Here is an 18,800-nt window from a genome sequence, read left to right on the forward strand (position 1 = left end):
CACCACAATACCAGCCGAAAGTTTGGGCGCACCTTGTGTGTGTGCATCTCACTGAGAAACTTCATCTTCTCGTATCTCAAGTAAAATATTCCACCAGTGTCTCATGGAAACACCGTTTCCTTTAGGTAAAACAACAGGTTATTATTTCACTTTAATAAAAGTTACAATTAAAGACCGCAGAAAATGACCAACCATTGTGGAATGTTAGTGACTAGTCTGACTTACTAACATGTTGGTCATGAGCTTTTAAGTTGTTGCTGCAGTCTGTGTGTGCATAATGGTAAATAAACACAAAGCCTTTCCAGAACTTGATACAAAGAAAGTGATTTAATCTTTGCAGCACTGTTTCCAACAGCGTGGTCAACAAACATCACTGCCTTACAAACTCCTCTAAGTGGTTTATCTGAAACCCAAACACAATTCCAAGGGCAAAAGCGACCGATAAGCAAGTTTCCATTGGCCACCTCAGGCCTGTTTACAGGTATTTGTCGCAGGCAGGCTGGGAAATGCCACAGTGCATCAAAGGGTCGCAAGCAAACTCTGCATCTGATTGAGCTCTTTAGACGTTAAATGCGCAGCTTTGGTGAGGGAAACCTGGCTGAGAAAAGCAGCTATGTTGCTGTTTGCAATTACATTTTTGCCTCCATAGACAGAAATGTAGAGAGTCAACATACTGCACGGTGCTGCAGACGGCTCGAGAGGAAACTTTGACGAGAAGAAAATTCTTTATGTCAGTGCGCATTGCTGAAGACTGCATCCAGATCACAGTCACGTGTTCCACATTTTTACATTTTATTTATTAAACGCATCACCGGGCTGTTATTCAAGGCATTTTAGGCAGAACAACAATATTGGAATGACTAATGTATCACTGGAGGTACAGTAAAAGAACAAATAGTTGTCATGCTGTGCTAAAAATGCCACAATCATTAACAAACACATCTCTAAACTTGTGTTGAGTTTCATGACTGAACATGTGTGGGAAAGGTCACATTTCCAGACAATGGCTACATAGACACAGCCTCCAGTTTACATAGGTGAAATGATACACACAAAACCACTCACATGTTGGACTTACATGTTCAGGGAGACTGTACACAAAAAAAAAAAATCAAACAAAATCTTCAACACTGAAAGCAGGTTGATATGGAATGCCATTCCAGAGGATGATCAAAGATGATAAATAATGAGGAAAAAAAACAACAAGGCAAATTTTGCAAATTTCAGTGACTACGTCATTTGTGCATGTAAATGCCTGTCAGTAGTGTTGCACTGAAGTTAAGACATAAAGACCTAAAGTAGTCCGTTAACATACACTCTTTCCACTGGGGCACATTTTGAGCTGCCTTTCAAATCAGTTTTCACAAAAATAGATATCCAACGGATAACAAACACATTTTAAATAAATAAAAGCTGTCTGTATATCGGATGAATATGTGAGCGGCATCGTCATTCATACAGATCGCTGATTCACATGAAAGCACTTGTGTGAGAATGTACGGGGGAGGGAAAAAAAAAATCACATATGTAGCTCATTAGCTTATAGAAATGTTAAAGACGCTAGGCTCAATTCTTTGAGTGCAGGTGTAAACACTAAATAAGGCTGAAAAATATTTCTAGAAAATAAGCAGTAAAAAAAATATATTAATTAGTCTTGCTCCCTGGAATTCTTTCCCTGTTAAATGTTTTTTTTTGGAACATCTGTTTTGCATTTTAAGAGAAAAGGTAGAAAATATATCTATACATACGCTACCAGTCAAAGGTTTGGACACACCTTCTCATTCAATTCAATGAGAAAGTGTGTCTGAACTTTTGACTGGTAGTGTACATACATACATATCTATATAGAGATATATCTATATATGTATATATCCTTTGGTTAGGGAAAGAACCCAGTATTTCATACTCTCTATTCAAGTAAAAGTAATTAGGAAAAACGCAATCAGATGGAGAACACATGCTCACTCTTGTGAAATAATGTATCTCTCTTTGAGGTTTGGGATGCCACCCTAAGGCAGTACTACCAACTTTGTGATAAATAATATTTACATATATCATTTGTTTCCTCTTATGTGCATCATAGCAATGCCTATGATCAGATTTCCAAGTGCATGAGACAAAGCTCTGTCTGCTTTGCTCTAGGTTGTTTGAATTACAAAGAAACTCAACATTGTTATTATTGCACAAATAAGATACACATTCAGTGTGCGCACAGAATAAGACTTGACGTTAGACAAATGCAGTCACAATAAGTTAGAAAAAAACTGAAAGACCTTTTTTTTTTTTTTTTTAAACAATGGACACGCACATGTGTGTGTGATTTTGGTCCTCCCGGGATCAGGGTGAATCCGCTGGGCAGGTCGAAGACTGCACAGATCTGAAAATGGGGTGAACCTGTTAAGACTTTGGTTCTCGTTGTGAGTCCACGGGAGTCTTATGTGAAGAGTCATGTGGAAGTCGCATGGAGAGGCTGGCTCAGAGGAACTGGTGGGGCAGAAGAGGGATGTGGGGCATGAGACGTAAAGTGAGGGGAAGAGACGGCTTGATGTGACAGGAAGGGATGACGTGGCTCAGTCCTGAAGAAGGCTCTCCTCAGACATCCACCCAAGAGAGGGGAGCGGTTGTTCCCGTCTGGAGTACTTCAGTTGCAGCAGGTCGCCCACTTCGCTGATGGCACCCAACGCCTGACAAAGCAACAGGAAGAATGCCATTAATCTGAATCCAAAAGATATCATTTGCATCAGTCAGAATTAAATAAACCAGATGGATGAGCCAGACGAGATGAGGAGATACCACACATGACTTGAAAGAGGACTGTGTTTGTGGCTGTCAAATGGAGCGATAAACCTCACGCTCGGGTTTTTAACTTGGCTTTAGCTTGTGTGTCAGGGTGTTGGAGAAGTGGAGAAAAGCAAAGGTGAACAGAAGGCTCCCTGTATAAACCACAACTGAACAGAAACTCCTCCACTTCTTTCCACCACAGACTGTATCAGCATTGCAACACACTGCAGGGCACCTGGAAACAATTTACCTTCCTCCTGACCTTTTTTCTGATTCCACGGTTTGAGAAATAGTGAGGGCTGGCTTTTCCAAAGACGGAAAAAGCGGCTCCTCGAAGTGCTCTACAAAGGCAGCCTGATGCCCTTTAAATGGACTATTACAAACGGTGCTGACATGCTCCTCAGTAAGATGAATGAAGTGTCTTTATAGAGACAGAGCAGCTCAAATGAGTCTGCGTCTGTAATCTTTACAGACAGCTTGGCCTTCAAGGTTCCTTTATAATAAAGGACATATTGGAGAGGCCTTTATTATTCAACACTCACATGGAGTAAAACACACACACTCAAGCTGTCAGTCAGCATTTCGGCAGCTCTGGATGATTAACAGAATTCTTGGATCCATGATCACCCATGATGAATCAAAACAAACTCTTAAATCATGCTGTGGATGAAATTAAGCCCTCACCAATAAAATAGTCTGTCCTGTAACAACGTCTCTTGAACTAGATCCAGCATGAAAGAAGACACACTCTAAGCTAAGATCAGACGGGCCTTTCTTTTTTCATCTTTGATGATGAATGAAAACTTAAGCGGCCGAAGATTAGAAGGCAGCATTCAGTTCATTCCAAATCAATAAAAACAAAGAGTTTCTCTCATCTCTCCCTACCCTGGAACAAGTGGTTGTTTTTTACCCCGGTCTTGTCTGGCTTTTACAAGGCAACATCTTTTTAAGAAGGTTATAAACAGTTTCCCACTAATTTTGGACGCAGTAGTGTTTTCCCACAGGTTGGAGTTAATCACGTGCTTTGACAAAAAGTCATTTTAGAAAAATGATATAAAGGAAAAGCTTTTCAGGCACTGTCCCTTACACCTTGCATTTTTACCCTAAATTCTGTACTACTGATTAAAAAAAACATTCACCTAATAGGAATACTTGAAACAGATGTCAATAATGGTGCAAGTTTAGAAGTGTATGGGTATTTAAGAAGACTTATTGGAAACCTCACCCTGTCAAGCATCTCTCTGGTATGAGCTGCTGAAACACAGAAGCGCGCTCTAGACTCGATGATGGGTGTTGCTGGGAAGCCGACCACCACTGTGCCGATGTTCCTCTTCAGCATCTCTCGACCAAAGGCCCTGAAAAGCAAAGGCAACCTTAGACACAGAGCCATACATTGTTGTCCTGAAGATGATGACGACCTCTTTTGTCCCGTAATTGCCCTCAAGTAATTAGAGGATGGGCTTTTATGACTTTTATCCCGGATGAAAGTATTCAATCTTTGATAGTAACAGGGTTGAATGTGACGTACCCGATTTTGGCTGGCATGTAGAGCATCATGGGTACAACAGGCGAGTCATCATTGCCATAGATGATGAAGCCATTTTCGCGGAGCTTCCTACGGAAGTAGGTGGTGTTCTCTGAAAGCTGTCGGAGGCGATCAGCACCTGCAAACAGACAAACACATAACTGAATATCAGAAGAGTTTCTTGTTTGTTTGTACGACAGCAGACACTTTATCAATCACAGAGCTAGAAGCCTAACAAATGAACCGTCATGTGATCTCATGACCATGGTGAGAATCCAGACACTCTGAGATGCAAGGATTGGTTACTGCTACTTAACCAGCTCAGGTTTGGACAACAGTGACATTACTAATGAGAGTTGTACTTCAGCCAGGAACACGTGTAAGGTGGCCAAGCCAGATAGTGATACTGTAACTAGAAGAATCCTCACACATTTTACACTGTCTATGATTTATTCTACTTTGTGCTATATTTACTTTTATTTGAAACAAGAAACCTGGAATATTTACCACCTATGATCTCCTTGATTTAAGCTCCACCACATCAACAGTGCATTCACACAGGTGATTCCACTAAGTTTGCATGATTGGACCTAGTGTGTATGTTTGTGCCTTCAAACAGTTTTGTGTTGATGGCGTTCAACCGACTCTCTTGTGGCATTCATAAACTGTTGGAATTAATTAAGTGGAATTTTGACTTGAATTGTGACTAGATCCACTTGAAGGCTCATGAACTGTAGAAACAGTTATTGATTGTTTTTTTTCCCTCATTCTCTTGTTGCACCTGTAAGGACAGGACAACTTACCTTTTTATGAGTGTTGTTCCTTAAAACACTATCTTGGTAATTAGTTAGACTGGTAAGCTTTGTTAAAACTATATGTTCAGCGGCCAAGTGAAGGAACCAGAATCAAGTTTGCAGACACTCTGTTTCTCCATTCAGCCTGCTCGTCTGCACAGCTGAGCCAAAGCAGAATAAGAAATCACAGCAACAAAACCATGTCAACAAAACACGTAAGTTTTTTACCGTGTCTTGCACTTATTTGGAGAGGGCCTTTGAAGACAAACAGAGTTCTTTTAGTTGGAGGTCAAGAGGCTGAAACTAAACAGACATCAATCGTCACGTGTCAGTGCGATGCACACTGTGGATTCACTCAGTGAATCCTCAGTCCGAAACCTCCAGAGATAGCATCTTAACCAAACAAATAACCGCATGGCACAAAGCGCCAATAGCAACACACATCTGCCTGAGTGTTCTTGAAAAGAGAACAGAAACAACACAGCTTCAAAGCTGAGACACAACAAAGTCTGACATTATATTTATCCAAACATTTTTTCCATACTCAAGGAATCCAAAGGTATTCCCAGCAGTGAGTGATTAGCTGGCAAAAACGCAATAGCATATAATAATAAAGTATTTTGATTTTTACATACTTTAGCCATCTTTTAATATTAAAGGAAGCTTTTTCTGGCTCCGACCCTTACATCCAATCCATATATTTTATTGACATACTAAACCGGCCTTTGTCCGCCACGCTGAGCAGCCTTCCATGAAAACGTGAGGGCAACAACAAACCGTTAGCAGGCAACCGTCTCTTTGACTTTGTGTCAGCATCTAAATCTTCAAAGGCTTGAATTTCAAACAGTGACGGGCTGCAACCAATCAGACTGTCATTGTTACTCCTCTACAAGGAAGACTTGTCAAGTGAGGATATATTGCAAGGTCACTGAGTCTAGCCTCCTCTTCTCAGAAATGGTTTAGAGGAAGAGTTGATGACACTGTAGGACGGTAATACTATAAAGGTAACCCAGGTGTTTATTCCTGTACCTAGCGATTGAATGGCTGGGAGGCAATGTAATCTGATCTTATATCAGCAGTTTAAGGGAGGCTGAATCAATCAAGGCCTGCGAAGAGTAAAGGGGCGCCGCCCTGCAACAAAAACAAGACTTGGTCATCTATTTGTGTGTGTAGGAGAGTCCAGCAGAGTTTGATCTGCACAGACCTCTGGTCTCGAGCACCATGCTGATTTGTACCCACAGCATGAAGGCAAAGAAACACACATACACAAAGAAACACATCTGAAAGCCATAAAGGGAGAGGGTAGAGGACCTTCTGTCAGCCTGCCCCGAACCCAATTGAAGCAAGGAACCTTACACATATCGGCTTAAAAAGAAAAGCACATCCTGAAACTAAAAAACAGGAGGAGGCTGCTGTGAAGGACAACAGCCATCTACAACCACGCTGACATTAGCACTGAACCGGCACCTCCATAATCTGAGACTAGTGGCTGGTTGTGTTCGATAAATTCTGACTGGGCTGCACAGCTACTTAGTTCCGTTTTGTGGTTACGTTATAGCGTCCTCAAAAGTCCAAAAATTTAAAAGCACGACTGACATTTTTACATTTGTTTTAAATAAAAGTAACACAATGCATTTTTAAGATCTTTCGTATTTAAGACATTTTAAGGCCTTAAATTCAAATGATTGGATTTTAGCCTTTTTAAGCGGATGCCCTGTAGTCCTCACTGCAATGGAAGAGCTTTGATTCTATCCTGTACCCTTTGCTACCCTCTGTCCATCTCCACTGTCCATCCAATAAAGACAAAAAGAAACTACGATTTTTAAAGTGCAATTTTAACCCGTACAAAAAAGGACGCTCTAAAATTTAAGTAGCCATCTCAAAACATTATTCCTAAGTGAAATACTTAGAGATGACCTCCTGTCACTGCAGCTATTTTGAAAAATAAAAAGAGAGAAACAGGTAATTATCCAAAAGGCGTTTGAAAAAAGGCAACTGGACTAGTTTTGAGAAGATGTTTTGAGAAGTGAAGAAGCTGCTCAGATAAGCAGTGAAACGCCATCTCAAAACTCTCTACGTCCAGTTGCCTTTTTTAAAACTCCTTTTAAAGTGACCTTTGTGACATTGTCATAACATTAACATGTATGAAGCACATGAGCCCTTTTCTTTAGAAAGGAATACATGTTGATAAAGCCGTATCAAAAATGGGTTAACTTGGCTTTGAATGAAAAGTTAATGAGACAAACTCAACATGAAGTGAGACAAAATGAAGAGAACTCCATAGTAACTGTCCAACAAGCACTTTTTTGCTTCAGATCGCTAAAAGAAAGTCTGAGCAATTGGTCTGTGCTGCCATCTTGTGGGCATGTCAAATATCACCACTTAGCGAAAAAAAACTACTGACAAAACAGTGGTGACATGCACCATGTTGGAGCCAGCAAATAAGCAGCAGACAACAGAATTAAGACTACATCCACACTGTCAACACAGTGCGTTGTGATTAAAAGTGCTCATCCTGAATTCTGGAAGAGAGCCATCAAAAGCCACTACACAGTACTGCCAAGACACACCATGTCTTGGTGGTGTTTTGGAACCTACCCAATGTGGTCCCATCCTCTCCCATAATGATCTTCATAGACGTGATTATCTGCTGTGCCACAGGGGGGGACATTGAGGTGGCATACAGGGCACTATGAGATTGGCGTCGCAGGTAGTCAATCAGCTCCTGACAGAGAAATAACAATGAAATAGCTTTTATTATGTGAATGAGTACATTAATTGACAACAGAAGTAATGGAGTTTTATTATTCACCATTAGCATAATGGGTTCCTCCAACATTAAAACAAGAGCCATTTACAATTTAGCAATTTTAAGGTTTAGCTGGAAAGTATTTTCTCATCTTAAGACACATCATTTCTGTCATAATCTGGGCATTTTGGACGTGAGTAATGTCCGACCTTTCACAGAGCAAAAAAGCATGTTCAAGTGTTTCAGCCAGTGAATTCCTCCTTTAAAGCATTGCTTGAGACAAAATATTGTAATTATAAAGATTTCTATGTTGTACTCATTTAGCAAAAAATTATAGACTTCGTTTGGGGCTCTACAAGCACTTTCGTTTTAGAATAAAAGGAAGCAAAACTCCTCATTGCTGGAAAACATGGTTGACCAATACCAACACTGGATGACACAAGGGATTGGGAAACTGGCCAGGAAGCTGAAGATGAGTCAGTACTCAAGCTAGTGCAATGAGCAGATGTCATACTTCGTCCGGCTACTACAAGGAATGGGCATTGTTAGGAAGGAAAGGAAAGGAAAGACCTGGGTGCTTAGTGACAAATGGTATGGTAGATACTTTGTAAAACAACTCAGTTCTACTTCAGTGACAGGTCATATATTTTCACAATAAACATGGCGACAGTACTGTGACATTCTGTTGTCTTTTTGTCTTTTCTGGTCCATCTAGTGACTGGATTGGACTTGGGCGTCTGTAGTAGCCTGTATTAGTTAGAAAAAGGTTCTTAAAGTTGATGCTATTAGTGTCTACGTTATTTTTTATAATGATAACAAACGAAACCTTATCTAAAGGATGTTGTGACAGTCGTAATTTCAGTGGCAAATTCAATCAGCATCAGAACTGGGCAAGTTGCACTGATGACATTGAGCACTGTCTTTTTAAGTTGGGAATCTCTTAAGAGTATTGCTGCTTATTTATTAAGTTTTCATAAAATGAATGGACACTTCTGAATGTTCTTTTCTGTTAAACTTGATGCTGGCAGCTTTGTCATCATTAGGGGACGGTTTGGGATTTGAAATGCATTAATTCAGCATAATTCGCTGCTTATCAAGGAACTTATTAATAATGTGGTCAGGAATAGGTACTAATTTAATACTGGTTCTCAACAACCGTATGTCATGTCAACTACTAGGGCAAAGGAGGCTTCCTGCTCCATTTCAGTCTGTGTCAGAGTCAGCACTAACCTTTTTGCCTCCAATGTATCCTCCAGCAGCACCGAAGCTCTTGGTGAAAGTTCCCATCATAATGTCAACGTCTTTGGGATCCAGGCCAAAGTAATCTACCACTCCTCTGCCATTAGGTCCCAGTGCGCCAATACTGTGAGCCTCATCCAGGTACAGGTAGGCCTTGTAGCGCTTCTTCAGAGCAATAACCTCCGGCAGACGTACGATAGACCCCTCCATACTTCAATTATAAGAAAATAATAATAATTTCAATGAGCAACTTCAGAAAAGTCCAGCAATTCATTTTTATCAAAGCATACTTAATTAGATTAACTGAGCCTAAACGACTCTATCAGAAAACAATAGAAGTCACTTGAAAGGCAACTGTCTAACCTTTGCGTAGCTGTATATGTGCAGGTGTTAATGTGTGTACTGTCTATTTTAGCAGATGAATCGTTTGTTTTAGAAATCTCACGGGGAAATGAAACTCCATTAACGTTGCATTAGTAAAGGTCATTGAGCCTGTCTGACGGTTTCCCTGACGATTATATTGATCGGCTGAACTGATTGCTTTTATACCTTCAAAGAAACTTGGATAGAGCCGGCTCAAAGGAGGGCCATTATTTTATATATTTAGACCAAATTAAGGGCAGGAATCCTGCTATAAATCATGGCTAAGAGATGGGACCTGGTATTTAGATTTTGTTCTATCAGAAACTTTTCCTCTCTGTAGTACGTACTTTAGTGAGCAGGTGAGTGTGAAATTGTGAAGAGAAGTTTTCACACTGATGTCTAATATATTGAAATATTGCTTCAGTTATCTCGTAAAAGCGCTTCACTGATTTACTGCAAATGAGTCTGCTGCTACATTGAAGATGGGGCCATGTTCATAAAAAAAAAAAAAAAAAAAAACTGCCAACGGGTGATTCTGTAAATCAGTACCTTTGCATCGTGACCATAAGCTCTTAAAGAAGTTATTCTCCCAAAATGTATCACACTGCCTGCAATATCCTGGAGCAGTATAGTTAAAAGTTAAAAAGTACTTTGAAGTTTGAATACGGCTTCATACTTTTTCAAAATGATAGAAATAAAAGTGGCATAATTCATCAATCTTGAAATAAAAGTTAAAATGAGCGGGTCATCAAGCAGAAAACTGCTGCTATAAAGAAACCAACTGGAAAGATACTGAACCTAATAACAACAGGACACAAATGAAACGTGACCTTGAAGTGAAAGAGATTCTTTATGGTAGTGGTTTACCCAACTCAAGACACTTAGGCGTACTGTGTATGTTGCTGAAGGACAAAGACTGTGCACACCTGTATATGCCCTCCACAACAATGAGAATTTTCTTCCAGGGCCGGTGGGTTCTAGGCTGCCCGTGCACAATGGCGTCTCTCAGCAGCTTCTCAAGGCTTTGCATGTCTAGAACACAGAGGGAGTTGTAACAATGTAAGCTTCAAGTTACTGATTAAGACAATAAGACAATGACATTTCTAATCTAAAGATAAAGGCTAAGGATATATTTTTTTATTTCTTTACAATGATATAGTAGCTTTTATTATCACTAAGCTTTGAAGCACTCAGAGCATTGTTGTTTTGTTTTTTTGTGTTTTTATTACCAGTCAGATAGCCTGGTTCCTGATTGCTAGCTTGTATAACTGTCAGGATTATCAGCAACTGTGTTTATAGAGTAAGTGTGTTTTTCCTGACATGAAAAATCTCACCACACCCACAACAGTGTGAGTCAGTACAGTAAATAAAACAAGACAAAGAGGTAAAGGGCTAACTGCAGAACTTCAGAGGTGTGTAAGCAAGCGTGAGAAAGACAGTTTGGATTTTGTAAAAGCTGCAAGCTGCAACACAGACACGCCCAGGTTAAAAGTATTTACTATCCAGCTGGGTACGCTGGATTATAGTCAATTATCGCATGGTGTTGAAAGAATCATTTCAGCCATTAATCCCGTGTGTGCGGTGTTACTGTCTTCTTTAGGGTGGACTGGAAGTTGTGGTGCTTTTTACAAAAGAGGTTAGTGATAGAAAGTCACCCACTGTTGTGTTTGAAGACTCGAATCGTGGAGCCAGACAGGCGAGCACCCAGCACCAGCGACGCGTGGTTCAGCTCATCGCTCAAGATGAGACATCCCTACGAGAAAAAAAAACAAAACATAATTTCAGCAGGTGATCTCCGTGTTCACAGCAGCACAGAAGTACAGGCATATAGGCCAGAAAAAGTCAAACAGGTTTCTTGTTTAGAGCATTGCTAGCGATATGCTAATCCCCCATAATTTCCTTATGGTAGACATTAGCGTTGGGCAATGACTTTGTAGCCTTTGCTTATTGTTCTTCGCAGAAGACTGACGTATTTTCAGTGTGTCCACATCCAAATGTGGATTCAAATTTTTTTTCCCCATGAACCTTTAATGTTATGTAACACAGTACAGCACATTTGTTACTGTGTGTAGGACTGTTACAACGGTGCCATTTCAGTTAAATATTGATTCTTTGACAAACGTCAGCAACATTTTTTTTTTAGGTTCTCGTTCTTTCAACCATATTTAACCGCTCCGTTCCTTTCTGTAAATATCATGTTACAATATATGTTAAAGTACACCATCTGTTACAGTAACACGATAGCCAGTTGTTGTAATGGAACTGTTGCTGCAGGTGTCTTTACGAGTTTGACGAACTAGGCGGGGTGGTGGATTAGATGAAGTTATTCTTTATTTGGTTATAAACAGTGGCGCCATGGCATTTGGCTTTGAAAATAAACTCTGTCGATGAAGGCTCACTGAAATGCAGTCGGTCAAATATTTAGAAGGTGAGCACCTCCAGGTAAACAGTTGGTGGAATTCTTCCATCAGATTAAACCCTAGCAGATAAAGAGAGCAATCAAATGATGTCATTGAAAGAGCGCCAGCCGAAGCTTGAACTTGGGGAAATTATGTCTTAATGCCATTTTTAGCCCAAAAAAGTCTGGAGCAATGTTTCTATTTATCTGTCTATTTGCATGTAAGTTTTTTTTTTTCACTGCATATACATTTTAGAGAAGAGTAGAGTAACTTTTTGAAACAAACACGTTTTACTTTTTTTTTTATTGGAAAATAATCTTACCTAAGAGGAGAGAGTTTACTACCAACATGAAAGCCATAAACGTAAGCTGGAAAATAAAAATCCTGTTTTATAAATACTGCTCACACTTTGTCCAGCTTTAAAAGTCAACACACCTAAATGCACATGCATCATTTCCTTCTGTGAATGAGCTTGTTACACAAGGTCACGTGGATCTGAGCTAGCAAGAACATTGCATTCAAAGTAAGGACTTTATGGTCCCTTGTGATAAGGACAGTGACTCACATTTTTAGATTTCACAGTCTCACTTTTTTTCCTTTATTTTTTTTAACAAATGATGTTTTTCTCTTTGACTCACAGGATACAAAGACACACGCCTGTCAGCTCAGGTTTCTACTTCCTTGTCAAAAAACACATACATGAGAAAAGAGCAACTAGGGACTTGTATGTGATTTGTTGGGATTAGAAAAACAATGACAGGGAACAGAATGTTTTGAAAGCTTGTACAGGAAACCACTGTGTTGTAGTCTGAACTCTTTAAACTTGGCCATATATCTAAAAACAAAAAAAGCTCTTGTTTTTACTCCACACAGGAAGGGGTGTTTTTCCTCAACAACACGAAACTATTAATGTCACTAGCTTACAACTGCATTATGGGTACACGAGAAATGCAAACACTGAAGAACAGACTTAATGTGATTTAACGTTTATATGAAAAAGTCCCACCTTTCCAGTGAGCGCAGGAATGTTCATGGAGTTGGTGGCAAAACCCATGCCAAAAGCCATGGATGACTCAACACCCAGAAACCTGGCCACCAGCTCCTCCATTTCCTCGTGGATGTCCAAGTTTCCTGAAAATGACAGTTTAGCTTTACTACAACTTCTCCTCAGTATACGGTAACTTGCAGAGATTTTTTAGTGGAAACGTCACATTTGTCCTCCATTGTGTCTGTTAAAGAAACAAGGAAGTCAGACCACTTCCTCATAAACACAACCTGAATTCAAGCTTTTTTGATGAACATAAGATTACATGTGAAAAAAAATAAATCAAAAGCTCCCCGGGTTAAAAGGAGGCTTCAGCTTACTAGGTCCTATACTGAAAAGGTCTCGCCTTCATAACATTATACAGTGTTTGATTCAATTTTTGCGACGTCGGGAATCACTAGAGCCTTTGGCTTCTGATTTATCTTGAAACTGTGACTAACAAAGGGTGGAGCAGCTGTTCAAGTGTCAGCAGAGCATTTTTGAAACCATTTGATTGATCGTGAAAAAAGGCAACCTCAAAAGACGAGAAATCACGAAAAGGTTCTCAAATCTTATGTCGAAAAGATCTTACCCATCTCACAGCGACTGCCCCCAACTCCGACGCCATAGATTTTCGTGGACTCGATAGCAGCTTCGGCACAAGCTCCGATGTTCTCGGCAAAGCCAAGGTAGTTGTATGAACCCATGTTAATAACATCCTTCACTACTTTTCCTGTGTGCCTAAGAGACACACACAGAAAAGACAGAGACAGATTGGTATGTGAGTTATTACAAATAATTACATGCAACATGGGAGCCGATCTGCCCTCGTTGCTTGGCAACACTTTTTAGCTCAACGTTGACATATTACCTGCTAGTCTTAGCATGCACATGGGAACTGAGCTGACATACAAAATATTATACATATAGTGTATAAATATATTGTACATACAGTATATGTCAGACAAGTAGGAATAAATGTGACAAGTTTAAAGTTATCAGTTTGTCTGCAGAAATGTTCATGATCTTGATATTCACTGTTTCACAACAGTCAAAATTAAGTGGCCTACAATCGATCAATCACATTGTGTCATACTATTTATAGATTTGTGTTAAAGGTTTTTCCGTTCTTTCGACATTCATAAAACCATGTGACAAATACTAGTGACGATCTGAATCAGTGAGGTCACTCACTGTTATCAGAAATACAAGGTCAGTGACTTAGAGTACAAATCAATGGCACAGAGACACACCTCCGAGGGAGTAACAACCTTCACATACAACGGCTTAATTCTAAATGAACCTTGTATGTGTGTAGGTATGGGACAGCAAACACAATTACACACACACAGCAACTTACTCAAAGGTCCAGTTGTAGTCATGAGACACCCTCTCTACCAGGTCCATCTTGGCACCAGGGACACTGCAGATGGGTCGGTTCCAGTTGTCTCTGATTCTCATGTACAAGTTCCTGGTGTAAAAGTTCTCAAAATCTTGATACAGGGGGACAAAATCCTACAAAAGAAAATGAAAGAAAAGAAGAGAAAAGAAAAGAGTCAAGAAAAATGTCATCTTCACAGCTCAGTAAATGCAACAGACGCCATCTTTGTTCTTCAGCAAATAAGAGTAAGCGTCAATATTTACTGTTGAACCAGATATAATAGGTGTGAACACAAGTATGCACACACTAGTAAGAGGCCGTGTGAATACCAGCTCTGCTGAGGCCTCATATATGCAAAACTCAAACATAAACCGCACTGCTGTGATAAAGGCAAAGCTCCATCTTGCAACTTAAGATAAAAAAATAAAAAAAATCTGTGTGCCAATGCCAACTTCTGTGTTTTGAAAAAAAAAAAAAAAAAAAAAAGTGTAATGTAAATGCTGCTTCTTACCTTCTGTTCCTCTCTCTCACGAGCCACATGGCATTTCTCGATGTTCCAGTGGCGGAGGAAGTCTCTGAGGTAGCCGAAGATGGTGAGGATGCCATAACCCATGTAGGTGAGTACAGCGACCAGTAGAGGAGTCTCCTCAAAGGACTCCACAAAGGGTTTCTTGTACAAGCTGGGGTTGTGTGGGACATTTTGGTTCTGGTGGGTGATAAAGTCAAAGAAGCTGTAAACACAAGCACCATATAGCAGGACTATAAATTGACTTTTACAACAAATCAAAGGCCGGGGAAGAGGTTTAGGAGTATTTACTCATCTCAGTGGAGTTTTTTTCCTTTAAAAGGGCAATGGTTTATCTTTACTTAATATCTGTTTACTCATTAAATCTGCCACACTAGGCAGCTCAATAAGCTGTGAAAGAAAGCAGACCAGACATATGCAGTGGGCTGGGCCCACACTAGAAAGCAGCAGGGCAGCCAAAACAGTCTTTTTCTTGGAGAGAGTTAGAAAGCTAATAAAGGCTACAATAAGCACATGCATTCATGGAAGTCATTCCTGTGCCCCTGTGGACTAGTGAGCAGTAAAAGGGCCATCAATCCAGGGTTCTAATTCATTGAGCTTTATGAATAGCAATACTGATCTCGGATTATGGGGCCATATAAACGTGGTCACACATTGTAAGAGCTGCATCAGAACCCCAAAAAACTGGAGTAATTTCAAGCTTGACTGTGATTTTTAGTTGTATAAAGCCAACACTAAACCAATGAGGGCAGTCACTCATTACAGGCTGTGCCCTGCAGCTTAGCAACCAACCGTAACTCATATGACCAGTCATGCTCCTCCAAGAAATACCTTTGAGCTGGGGAACAGGAGAGGACTGGAGTGACTGTGTGTGTGTGTGTGTGTGTGTGTGTGTGTGTGTGTGTGTGTGATTAAAGCCAGTCAAACAAGTCCCCAGTCCCCAGCAATCCAGCGGCCATGGCTTATGAAAACAGAGAGCACAAAACACATTCACATTCAAGTACACCACTCAAAAGCGACCGTTGCATACTGGTGCCAACCCCAGGAGCTAAATACGGTTTGCTTGACGTCATATTTGCTTAATTTTTTATATCTGCGGACAAACAGAAAAGGTGCGGGCCTTTTCCATTAGTTTATAGCTGGGCACCACAGGACACTGTCTCCATAGAAGCATCCAAGCACCAAATCTGTGGGTAACTGCTCTTTCACGGGCTTGCTCGGCAACTCAATAGAGCATGATCAAGTTACATTGTATACACAATAAGAAAAGCTCACGGTGTGAGCGCATGGTGTACGGTTCTCATTACGTACAACGCAATAAATAAGTGAGTAGGCCTCCTCTCCGCTCAACGCCGATATGACGCACTGCTCGTTTTTACTGGGCAATTACTGAATAAAAATTGATGCTTAAATCTTTAATTTTGAATTTATCCAATATTTTCCATAAAGGGATTACGGCTAACTCGATAATGAATGATCGATTTTTCAGATGCTCGACCAGACCACGAGGAAAATTATCATCGAGCTGGGACTGAGACTCAGGCTTGTTGTGCAGTGTATTAAATACTGTACACGCTTTGTGGGGAGTTCGCACACAGAGGGTGGTCCCATGCTGGCTCATCAAGAGCTAGTCAAGGTCATGCAACGAAGTCAAGTACATGATAGAGGTAATAAAAAGAAAAAAATCACGACTATGTTCCTGCTAGCTTTTGTGGCTCCAAAAATCCATTATGGATGTCTTTTAGTGCCTTTTCCCATTTTCAGCTAAGACTCACACCAGTATGCATGAGAAGCTACCAAGACCAGTCATAAGATGTGCATCTCCGTCTTAGCTTCTTGCAGGATGAGTTCATAAACTGGTATAACCACCACAGTTGTGTAAATCCACTATATGTCGAAATCAGCAGCCCTGCAGCTGAACACTGCACTGCACACTGTAGCAAGCGTGGAATGTGATGTTTTCAGATGTAGGAGAGGTGGGGATCTACTTTCTGTCACGTGATTTTTAGGTTGCTCTCCTGTGACCATCAGAATAAACTGAAGATAGAGTGAGAGAGAAAAACAAAGACACATGTGTAACCCACGAACACAAACACACTCAGAAGATTTCAACGGGTTTCCTTCAAGCCCTGGAGGGACCACACCCTTCACAAGCTGAGGACATTCCTCTCCTGCAGAAGTGTCATGTCGAAGCACTCCTGCCCTCCTCTCCCAGGAGACAAGATAAACTCTACGGTGAAAACTTAGTGGGACCTCAGGTGTAAACAGAGGCCAATCTCGTTTCACCGAGCACAAGGACACACACACACAATGGGGTGTAAAGTTACAAAAAAAAAAAAAAAAAAAAAAAACACCACCACTACAATCCTCCCAGATCAGGTGGCACGTACCACTAAACAAGAAGTTTGGGGAGCACGTTAATGTAGCATTAACTATTCACACTAACCCTCACCACAGGGTAAAATATAACGACAAAACCATTCATGTGCATTTCTCAATTCATGTGATGTGCTGTGAGATAAAACTGTACACAGAAATTCAATTCCGCATACCAAATGACAACGGCTAGTTTGAGATATGCCGCATGGAGACAAACCGCTAGGCTATGACATAATGCTGGGGATGGGGCTTTTATATAAGCTAACAGACAGCCTCACGCCGGCTAATTACATTAATGTTACAGTTTACTCGTGGGGTAACGTCATGTTTGGTTGCACTTTTTCGTGTGCCCGCTATGACAACATACTGCCACCCAACACGAATGATATGTAGAAAAACATAAATGACTACGCACACCTAATGTTTAATGTATTTCCACTGGCGAACACAGCGGTGTTTGTTTATGGTCCACCCCCCTCCCTATAGAGCAGTTGATGGTTGGGCCTTCCTTACCTTCTCCCTGGGGTGACGATACTTGTGTGTCTGTTCAAACACACAGTGGTTCTTCACAAAGCCATTTTTACTCGCCCTTTTACCATTTGCGGTCCGGTGACAGGCGTCCCCGTTCAGCAGCTTGTTCGAGCTTTCCGTCATCTTCGTCGACTGGCCGCGCCTGGAAATTTCACGGTTTGAAGAGGCTCAACTTGTACAACGTATGTCGTGAAGTCATGTATGAACTGGGAAGAAGACGGATTTTACGCCCACTGTGCTGTGTGACCGCACGAGCGATGCCGGGAAGCCACGCCCCTGTGTAGTTTCATTGGCCAATGCCGTTCCTCCGGGACAAAGATCGTCTATGGCGACACACCTGATAAACCATGGTAACGCTTATTTCATCGGCTTGCAAAACATACATGAATACAAAATAAAAATAAAAAACTGACAGTATTTTGATAATTGGTTGACTGGTGATTTCTTGACTTATTTTCCAAGAAAAAAAACACAACCGGCCAAAGTAAACAAAATAAAGTTAGGTTCTGAAGCATCATGATTAGCATGTGAAACTATTTCAAACATTTGATAAATATTTTCGAGATAACAAACTATCCGTTTTGTTTCCATGATTCAACAACACACGGTGGTGTAAATAAAGGATAATCTTATCTTTATGGCCCCTTCACGAAGGAGCGATGTGAGAGCTCTTACCTCACTTCATCCTCTCTGCCTTTCGTCACTCTCGTTTCAGCGTGGGACGTCCTAAAGCCGATCCCATGGAAATAACCCATAATAACCTCTGCTTGGGCGTCAGCTTGATACCCTTTTCCAGTGACGCTATTTACCACCTGAGCTGCAGATATGCAAAACAAGGGTAATGGCTATTTCCACAAAACATTAACAAAAAAAAAAAGTAAACTTGACTGGACTGACCAGCATTTCAGGTGGTTCAAGTGTCACGCTGAAAATTCAAAAAGTCTGTCATCTCTTTTAAACTAGTGTTTGTCTGTGAAATTTGTTTTAATCTCCCATTGAAATAAAACAATCAGAAGATGTCAGACCTCAATTGGGTTTTGCAGGTATTTATGGTACATGGGACACAGCTCTGACTTAAAAGTATTTAAGTCATTTCTCCAATAATGTAT

At 40.6% G+C, this 18,800-nt stretch overlaps 1 protein-coding gene across 1 annotated transcript; it reads right to left on the reverse strand.

Annotated features, from left to right (window-relative positions):
- Positions 1 to 308: 308 nt before the first annotated feature.
- sptlc2b (serine palmitoyltransferase, long chain base subunit 2b) lies at positions 309 to 17,925 on the reverse strand. The gene is made up of 12 exons (XM_047573462.1): positions 17,674 to 17,925; positions 14,767 to 14,961; positions 14,235 to 14,389; positions 13,467 to 13,615; positions 12,857 to 12,981; positions 11,111 to 11,204; positions 10,378 to 10,483; positions 9,080 to 9,299; positions 7,699 to 7,825; positions 4,310 to 4,445; positions 4,007 to 4,136; positions 309 to 2,684 (listed from the first exon to the last, which is right to left on the reverse strand). The coding sequence occupies exons 1-12, from the start codon at positions 17,812 to 17,814 to the stop codon at positions 2,571 to 2,573; spliced, it is 1,692 nt and encodes a 563-aa protein (XP_047429418.1). The 5' UTR covers positions 17,815 to 17,925; the 3' UTR covers positions 309 to 2,570.
- Between the last annotated feature and the right edge of the window lie 875 nt (positions 17,926 to 18,800).

This window comes from Mugil cephalus, chromosome 21 (assembly GCF_022458985.1).
Source record: "Mugil cephalus isolate CIBA_MC_2020 chromosome 21, CIBA_Mcephalus_1.1, whole genome shotgun sequence".
Classification (NCBI taxonomy): domain Eukaryota; kingdom Metazoa; phylum Chordata; class Actinopteri; order Mugiliformes; family Mugilidae; genus Mugil; species Mugil cephalus.

Bases quoted from the DNA above. Each gene is read 5' to 3' on its own strand.
- sptlc2b (XM_047573462.1), bottom strand. From the start codon at position 17,814: ATGACGGAAAGCTCGAACAAGCTGCTGAACGGGGACGCCTGTCACCGG. The intron at 13,616-14,234 runs GTAAGTTGCTGT...TGTGTCTCTTAG, and splicing joins GACTACAACTGGACCTTTGA to GCACACAGGAAAAGTAGTGA. The intron at 7,826-9,079 runs GTTAGTGCTGAC...TTTCTCTGTCAG, and splicing joins GATACATTGGAGGCAAAAAG to GAGCTGATTGACTACCTGCG.